This window comes from Gastrolobium bilobum, unplaced genomic scaffold (genome assembly GCF_033153095.1).
Source record: "Gastrolobium bilobum isolate Gb01-03AN ecotype WA unplaced genomic scaffold, APGP_CSIRO_Gbil_v1 utg1055, whole genome shotgun sequence".
NCBI classification, from domain to species: Eukaryota; Viridiplantae; Streptophyta; class Magnoliopsida; order Fabales; family Fabaceae; genus Gastrolobium; species Gastrolobium bilobum.
This window is the reverse complement of record NW_026896488.1, coordinates 212,968-222,653: the sequence shown is the minus strand read 5'-3', so window position 1 is coordinate 222,653 and position 9,686 is coordinate 212,968. Positions and strand designations below refer to the sequence as shown.

Genomic DNA, 9,686 nt, shown 5'->3' with positions numbered 1-9,686 from the left:
TAACATAAGATGGTCTAATGGTATGCAAATCTTAATTTGTTTATAGCTCTTTGGTGTTTGGAGTCGTGGCCGAAGCCAAGAGGAAGCACCAATAAGGTTGGTACAATGGTATGCCATTCTTAATTTGTTTATAGCTCTTTGGTGTTTGGAGTAGTGGCCGAAGCCAAGAGGAAGCACCTTTTTTTATTTTTTGATATGGTACAATGGTATGCAAAACTTAAATTGTTTATGGGAAAAATGTGTGTCATTTTAAAGGATGTAAAGTTGTGTTATTTTAAAAAGGAGAAAGACATAGATAAAGAAGAAGAGAGAGTTGACAAAAAGAAAATAAAGGTGTGGATCCCACCTCTTTATAAGAGTGAAAGGATATAAGTTGTGTTATTTAAAAGGATAAACACTCTTTCCTTTTGTTTATAGCTCTTTGATGTTTGGAGTCGTGGTCGAAGCGAAGAGGAAGCACCTTTGTTCATACGGGAAGGGGACATACTAATTCTGATTTGTGTCATGATCCCCATTCAATTCTTTAATGTATATTCAATCTTTATTAGGCGTTTGGTGGTGGAGAAAGTGTTTTTTATCTAAAAACCATGGTTCCTTGGAATATAGTAAGAAAGTAAGTTTTTCGAGAATTTTATAAAAAAATTATTTGGTAGGTAAAAAATTATACCGGAAATATTGGATAAGTTTCCTATTCTTGTCAGTTTTTTCTTATACTTTTTCTATTTTTCTTAGCAATGGGTGGTATTCTTGTATGAAATTTGCCTTCACAGTTTAGACACAAAACGGATTCCCAGGTAAATCACTTTCCCTCACTTTCCCAGATAAATTTTTTGAAATGTGATACTAAACATAATTCTTTAGGGGGCGTTTGGTTGAGGAGAAATTTTTTGAATACTAGGAAAATGTAATTGATAGGGAAATGGTTGAAAAGTGAGTTTGGTAGGAAAATGTAAAAAAAGTTGTTTGGTTGGAAAAAAATTTACCAGACAAATTAGGTAAGATAAGAGTATTACCGAGCAAAAAAGTTGTTTGTTTATAAAATGGTTCTCAAGACCCTTATTGTAGGTGTTGAATATTTTATTATTTTAATAATTATAATCAGGAATTGAGAGTTTCTCTTCTATCAAATCCCACTTTTTATTTAGTCATTTTCCTATACATTTTTGGCATTATAAATTTTTTCCAAATACTATTTAAACCAATTAATTGATGCAAATTTTAAGAGAAAGAAAGTTTTCTTGATTTCGATGTCTAAGATAATTGTAGAAAATGAAATTTGTTTGTAAGGCTCTTGTGTCATGTCATGAATTAATTCTTTTAAGAACTTAAATGGTTAGGTGAGTACACATGAATTGCTTTATAAATTATATTTATAAGGGCACACACTAGTGTAGAAAAACTCCACAACTTTAGAAAGGTAGAAGTGATAGTCGAATATACACAACTTTACTTATGCATTTTTGAAAAGATGTTGTCTCGAATACTTGAACATATGACCTTTCCGTAAAAAAAGAGCAACCTTCCCCCTAGTCCAAAGCTTGCCCTCGATTGTTTTGTATCTAGTTAATGTTGGATTATTCAAGTGTGATAAGTCTCACATTGGTTGATAATAAGCTAAGTGAAGTACATATAAATAAGAGGACCCATAAACTCAATACCTTAAGATTTTGGGTTGAGACATGGTGTCGGACCCAGTTACTGTGATTGGCCTAGCTTAGCTCATTGGTGGTGATTCCCCGCCACAGGCTTCTCCTAGAGCCGCCTAACAGTGGTATCAGAGCTGGGTTGAGCTCGGGCTAGTAAGGTGTTCGGCTAGGAGGTGGATTGAGTACCTGGGCCCTGGCCCACATTGGTTGAGGGGGTGCATACCAATGGTGGGTTTCACACTTGAGGGGGAGGACCTATGAACTCAATGCCTTAAGGTTTTGGGTTGAAACATAGTGTCGGATCCACTTGCTATGGTTGGCCTAGCTTAGCACATTGGTGGTGGTCACTCGTCACGGGCTCCACCTGGACCCGCCTAACCGTTAACAATTAATATTTATTTTTGTGGGTTTATGAAGTACATATGTGCAATGTATATTTTTAGATATTTTAAAAATGTAAAGGTTACAGTTAAATCTGCCTCTAAACGACAATTAGGGTGTCAAAACAGGTTATGACACGCAGGTCGACCTGCGACACGATACAAAAAATTCGTGTTCAGGTTGACCCGCAAAAAAATTTGGGTCGTATTCGTATTGGGAAAAATGTCCCGCAAAAAATTCTTCTTGTGTCATGTCGTGTTGCGTGTCAGATTCGTGTAGACCCGTATTTGTTTTAAATTATCTTTTATTATTATTTTTATTATTATTTTGTTTTTTATTTTGACTCATTTTTTTAATTCTTTTTTGTCAATTACCGTTTTGTCCCCTAATTTGCATGCTATTCATGTTGTATTGTGTCAACTCAAAAAAAAATTTGTCTTGTGTTCGTATTGAAGATTTTGACACAAATAAAAATTTGTGTCATGTTCATGTAGGCGTATTCATGTCATGTCAAATTTGTGTCGTGTCAATCCCTTTGAACACCCCTAACGACAATGACATATATCTCTTCAGTGATTTCTTTTCTTTTCTTTCTTTCTTTGTTTTTTTTTTTGGTTATGGTGTATCTTGTATGTATACATTTTCATAGGATATTGAAATTTGAAGATGTGGTGCATAATACATAAATGGATGGACTTGAAAATTACAGTTGCTTCAATATTCTCGATGCTTTTTCAACTGAATTATTATTTGATATACAGATATATAAGTGCCGAGTACACCAATCATTCATCCTACAACCCTCTCTCTTAGCTTATCACTGTGCACACACCCTATGTCTTGACTATGTCGTTTGTATTATTGTGCACAGTGATCCGTTGATCTCTAGGGTACCTCCCTCATAGGCACCTGAGAGAGGGCAAACAAATCCTTTATTAACATACCAATATCTGATTGGACATCTCGATCTATCAGATCGTAACAGGTTATAACTTGTAATAACCTGTTAGAATTAATACAGCAATTACACACAATTAAAATAAGCATGAAAAGAAAAAAAGATACATATTTATTCTGATTCACTTTATTATAGGGCTATATTTAACAAAGTGTTTTCACTATATTTACATTACAACACTTGTTACAATCATTATTATAAGAGTCATTTCAACCCAAAAGTTTAACTTGTTATTAGATATATATAAAACCATTAGGTATTTACATTACAACACTTGTTGCAATCATTATTATAAAGGCCCAATACACGCCCCCTCACACGAGAAGCCACTAAGCTTAAAAGATTGATAATACACAGGCTCACATACATGTGCAAAGAAACTCCACAAGACTTAATTATTTATTAATTAAATGCGGGACAGTGAGGATCGAACCCGTAACACAAGACTCGAATACCATGTAAAGAACAAATTCAACCCAAAAGCTTAAACTATTAGGTGGGGCTACCTTAATTGTTTTTATATATCAGAAGGGGGTATCAGTTGGTATCAGATTCTTTCACTATGTCTTCCAGTTGTAATCGAGCGGCGCTGGCATTGCAGTGTTATAATGTGGGATTTATTATATGGACTGTGAGCTCTTCTATCTATTAAGCTAACTTTTACAGTAAAAATCTTTTTAATGGTTTATATTATTCTCTAACAATTATGTTATAGGAGAATATAAATAAACTCAAAAATTCTAAATTGTAGTGATTTTTCTTGTCCCAAACCCAAATTATCTAGAAACCAAAATCCAAAATAATACAAGACCCCATGAATGTTAAGGAAAAATGTTTTGTGGAACAAATGCAAAGTATGAGTAATGCCCTAGAGCTGTATAATTTTTTGTCAGTCTTATAACTAAAAATTATTAATTTGATGTCCTCTATTACTTTACTAATGTACTATGGTTAGCTTAGGAATTGTAACGCCCAGTTCATCCGATTAATTAATATTTATATGATAGTAAGCGCAGCTTGCTCAATTTAATTAATGTGGAAGTTAACTGAATAAATTTTTTCTTTTTTCTTATGTATTGTAAACTTTTTCCCTTCCATTGCCAAATTAAAACGGACATTTCGTCTGTATTTTGGACCAGTAGGGGTAATCCTCACATGATAATTTCAACCTGATTGACAGTTTAATATAATCCAGGGATACTACAACATAGATGAAATATATTGCCCAGCCATCACTGGCCTAGACTATCTCATAATCATACGGTCTCAAAAATAATGTCCATGATATTACTTATATAATTACATCAAATAAACAAAAGAGATAGAATTAAATAAGTAACATAGACCAGAGCATGTATTTATAAAATATTATTCTTTAACAAAGTTACCCATGATTTATTAAACATTTTTTTGTGCCAAATTATGGTAGTCTACGTCAGCATTTTTAAGTCAAAACTTTGTTTTTTTTTAAAAAATTATAAAACATCTATTCACATTTAAAGTTTTTTTTTTTTCATTTTCTTGATTTTAGTTTTATACTTTTTAACATTTAATATATAATAAGACCATGAAAACTTAAATGATTAGCAATAGAATTTCAAAACAAATTATAGGACTATAATTCTATAGCATTACTTTCTTTCTATAAATATAAAATGACTTATCCGTAATTTACTTATATTTTCGTAATATCTAAAAGTCTGAATTTGACCTCTTTGTAAAATAGAAATACAAAATAAATAAATAAAAGAGTTCGGATATAACTCAAATGTTTTGAATGGAAACTAGAAAGTTAGATTAGAGGTCTTTGGTTAGATGTAAACTTCAGAAAGAAATTAGAGTTGAGCAGTAATTGCTATCAGATAGTATATATATATATATATATATATAGGGATAAGATATTGTGACACACAAATAATGTTACGCACAATGTTACGATTACATCTTAACCGTTTGATTTCCGCCAATCAACGGTTATCATTTTTCAAATCAAACTCATTAATTAATTATTAATTCGCGGGAAATAGACGAAGTGATCATTCCTAGAAATTAAAAAGAACAACAACATGTTAAATGAACTTGAAGAGAAGATTATCTTAAGAGACTGACTTGTAGAAATTAAAAAGATGGGAACAAAAAAGTTGATCCACAACTGACGGCGTTTTTGGGGACCACAGGGCAATCCACGAAGTATGATCCAGAGATGTCCACACACAAGTAAATTTGGTATAGCTGGCTATTACCAGATGAATCCACATTGCACTCAATGAATGGAGTATACCCAACAGAATTCTTTATAACCTCTTTCGTGACGTCCAAGGCGTAGGAACCCCCATTTGGTATAACCACTTTCACAAAATGCATGTTTGTCAGCTATTTGCTAAAAGCATATTGTTATCATAAAACAAAAGTATTGAATATGTACCTCCCGCAAGATATTGGAGTAAGTTGGTCTGCTCTTTCAGGTGGAGAGCTGCTGCAAAATAGTAACGTTGGTTGAGGACTGACTCTGAGCAAGTGCCAAATATGTCCCATGCAGCGCTCCAGGTGTAGGACCCATCGCTGCTTGGACATAATAGTGAGGGCCAATTGCTTTGCAAATTGCTAAGGAGATCAGATATCTGTCATCATATATATACACAAACAAGTTAGTGGTATATATTTAATCATCATAGTAACAGAATACTTTTTAGGATTAAAATATATTCTATTTGGCTATTGAGATTCTGATTTGAGGTTTAAAATAATTATTTATTATTTTATTTAATCTTTTCCCTGCTTAGCAACTATGGCATGAAAAGTTTGCATAAGGACACGTAGAAAGGGCTTTTTTACCCTTATAACCTTTAATTAATAATTAATTACCAATTTGACCTTCATTTGAAACTAATTCGAAAATTTAACCCCTTCAGAAAACATAATACCAATCTGCCCCTGTTTGACCGTTGACCATGAAGCCTACCCGGGTACACCCCTCCCTACCCTGGTATTTTTTGAAATTTTTTATCTACCCGGGTAGAGAGGGGTGTACCCGGGTAGAGTTCTTGAATCTGGAAAAATGGTTGAATTAGTTACCCGGGTAAGAAGGGTTGTACCCGGGTAAACATCCAGAGTAGCGTTTTTATATAACCGAGATGCTAAAAAGTTTCTTTTTCCAATTCATATTCTCCTCGGATTTATATTTCTATCAGGTTAATGAAAACGCAAAAAATTAAAATTAATACAACATTACCATGTAATTGTATCCCCTAGTTTCTCTAATCTTCCTCAACATCATTTGGATTCAGCTTCCAGTATAAGAGTCTCAATTCTGCAAAACTCACCATTTTTCTGCAACGTCACAACTAAGTAAAACTATAGATATATAGATAGATAGATAGAGATAGAGTAATGATCTGCTAATTGGTTGATGGAAACAAATTCATTAGGGCTGCCATGACGAGGAAGCCTTGGATCTTCGTTGCTATCGTCCATGAACTATGCCTGTCACAGTTTTTTTCATTTATATAAAAACGCTACTCTGGATGTTTACCCGGGTACAACCCTTCTTACCCGGGTAACTAATTCAACCATTTTTCCAGATTCAAGAACTCTACCCGGGTCCACCCCTCTCTACCCGGGTAGATAAAAAATTTCAAAAAATACCAGGGTAGGGAGGGGTGTACCCGGGTAGGCTTCATGGTCAACGGTCAAACAGGGGCAGATTGGTGTTATATTTTCTGAAGGGGTTAAATTTTCGAATTAGTTTCAAATGAAGGTCAAATTGGTAATTAATTATTAATTAAAGGTTATAAGGGTAAAAAAGCCCGTAGAAAGAATAAAAGGTTGCCACAACTTAAAGTTGCATATCAGAAAACGTTTGTCTTGTTAGGGAATAAAAAGGAAAACATATTTTATGACTTGTAAATTGGATACAAGCTTAGTCCTTTTGGTTCAAATGGAATAATTAGGAGAAGAAAACATAGAAAAAAGTACTTCTTGTCGTGTATGTATTATTTATGATATGCAGCTTGTCCAATTATTTGTTTCGTAAATGAAATACCTGAGATTGCTGAAAAGGGTTGTTGGTATCACAGTTATAAGGGTATGAGCCATCATTGTTACTAGGGAAAAGACCACTAATGGCAAAATCTGCAGGAGGCTTCCCAGTTGTTGGGTAGCAACAACCTTGCTGTGTGTTACAGGCTGATCCTGGCCACTGCAAATGCAAAATCCCAAAAATTGATTTTTTTTTTTTTTTAAGGAGATTCTTTATAACTCAAAGCATGACCTTTCAATGAAATCTTATATTACCTGCTGAACAAAGAAGAAGAAATCAAAATTCTGTGAAACACAGAGAACTGACAAATACTGTAGCAGCAGCATAAGCTTAATCAAAATGGATCCCTTGGATTCCATCTTTGCTTCTCAAATGAGTTGGAGAGATAAGAGTAGTGATTTTTATGGTTTTGAGTGGATGCCACAGTTATGGAATGGTATTGGTAAATTGATGAATTTATAGGCAGAAATGGAAGGTAACAAAATAATAAGGTATAGTATCTGGGCAGGATATGCTCATCCCTCTATGTTAGCGTATGAAATGGTTTACATGCGTTACTATTTTACAATAATAATTGTGTCATGTCGGCACCTTTTTTTAAGTGCTTTCATATTATGTTAGCGTATGCAAAACTTAGTTTGTTTATAGCTCTTTGGTGTTTGGAGTCATGGCCAAAGCCAAGAGGAAGCACTTTTTTTTTTATAACATAAGATGGTCTAATGGTATGCAAATCTTAATTTGTTTATAGCTCTTTGGTGTTTGGAGTAGTGGCCGAAGCCAAGAGGAAACACTTTTTTTTTTATAACATAGGATGGTACAATGGTATGCAAATCTTAATATGTTTATAGCTCTTTGGTGTTTGGAGTCGTGGCCGAAGCCAAGAGGAAGCACCAATAAGGTTGGTACAATGGTATGCCATTCTTAATTTGTTTATAGCTCTTTGGTGTTTGGAGTCGTGGCCAAAGCCAAGAGGAAGCACTTTTTTTTTTTTGTTGATAACATAGGACAGTATAATGGTATGCAAATCTTAATTTGTTTATAGCTCTTTGATGTTTGGAGTCGTGGCCGAAGCCAAGAGGAAGCACCAATAAGGTTGGTACAATGGTATGCAAATCTTAATTTGTTTAAAACTCTTTGGTGTTTGAAGTTGTGGCCGAAGCCAAGAAGAAGCACCTTTGTTCATACGGCAACACTACAAAAAATTGGTTGATTACTAAATTGGTTGATTATTGGAGGTTTTTTAGTGGAGGTCAACAAAACCTCCACAAAATGAATTAATTTGTAGCAGGTTTGTGTCATACTAATTCTGATTTGTGTCATGACTCATGACCCCATTCAATTCTTTAATGTATATTCAATCTTTATTGTAGTTCTGCGAATGCCTTCACATGGAAAATTTATTGAACTAGTCAAATACATGCTATTAAATCTTTTATACAAAATAATTTATTAACATTACAATGTTACAAAAAGATGCTTTAGGAAAATATAATTAATGTAATTGGCCAAAAGATGCGTCAATTGATGTGGCGGGACTTGAAGAAGTGAAGGGAAGTAGCGGGTTACATGTGCAACACGTCATTTGGGCTGGCGGGATTCATGCAGCATCCGATGTGGCTTCTGTTTACGTCTTTCTCAGTGGCGGGACTCTTCTCGTCGGTCAAACCTGCGTGTTTGACTGCTCTACTCCGGATAATCTTTCTAAATGTGTTTCATTACGGAGATACATTTCAAAATTAAACCTGCCACTTGCATATGAAATACAATGATACATGTCAAGTTTTTACAAAGACACTTGCATATACAATACAAGGTGTCTTGACACTTGATAGTAACTACACATCAAACCGTAGTCAAACGTTTTATCTAGTTTAAACTTTCTATCCATTGGTTTGCGGGATGGATATAGCTGGCATATTATTTGAACTACACACCCATTTCCATTAGTTTGAGCTTTTTCCAAAAACTACACATCAAATGGTAGTCAAGCGTAAAATGGCATTAAAGACAAGTCCACGATCATGTCTGCAGATGTTGCGCGATTATGACATGTGAGAGCAACACACCAAACAACTGTGGAAATTTATGGCGCAACATACTGTTGGGACCCGGTTTTTATTATCGCGCGAAGGAATCTCAAGTACCTGAGATGTGATCCTGCATGATATATATTCAAATGAAGTGGCTGCTTATATATGTTGGTATCCCACGAAAAACTATGTGGACCCGCTATGCTGAAAGTTGAATTCAAAGTCATGGCACAATATGTCATCAACATGCCATGGAACCTTATCCTCCGATAAGTTACATCGCGCATGTCATCATGTCACTCCTACCGGTTATCGTCTTTTTGAAGACTTTATACACAATATACACGTAGACATATCTACTCACAGATTACCCGATGCATATCTGTATAAACTGCATCGATATGAGCATGCGCAATATAGAGACCTTTCCTCTGAGCTTCACTTTTCAACACGTGGTGGAACTGCATATTATTTTCTCAAAGTCCTTTGCAGAGAATCGTGCACTCACACGAATCCATCCATGGCTGAAAGACACACATAAGAAACCAGTTTATCAAGAACCTATGTACAGTGCGCGAGGTTGGCAAATATGGCGCGATGACCAAAACATCAGCTAGTACTACTACTTATAG

At 34.6% G+C, this 9,686-nt stretch overlaps 1 protein-coding gene across 1 annotated transcript; it reads right to left on the bottom strand.

Annotated features, from left to right (window-relative positions):
* Positions 1 to 5,103: 5,103 nt before the first annotated feature.
* Positions 5,104 to 7,383, bottom strand: LOC133299977 (extracellular ribonuclease LE-like). The gene is made up of 4 exons (XM_061499464.1): positions 7,279 to 7,383; positions 7,028 to 7,183; positions 5,411 to 5,606; positions 5,104 to 5,333 (listed from the first exon to the last, which is right to left on the bottom strand). Exons 1-4 carry the CDS (start codon positions 7,381 to 7,383, stop codon positions 5,104 to 5,106), a joined length of 687 nt encoding a protein of 228 aa, XP_061355448.1.
* Between the last annotated feature and the right edge of the window lie 2,303 nt (positions 7,384 to 9,686).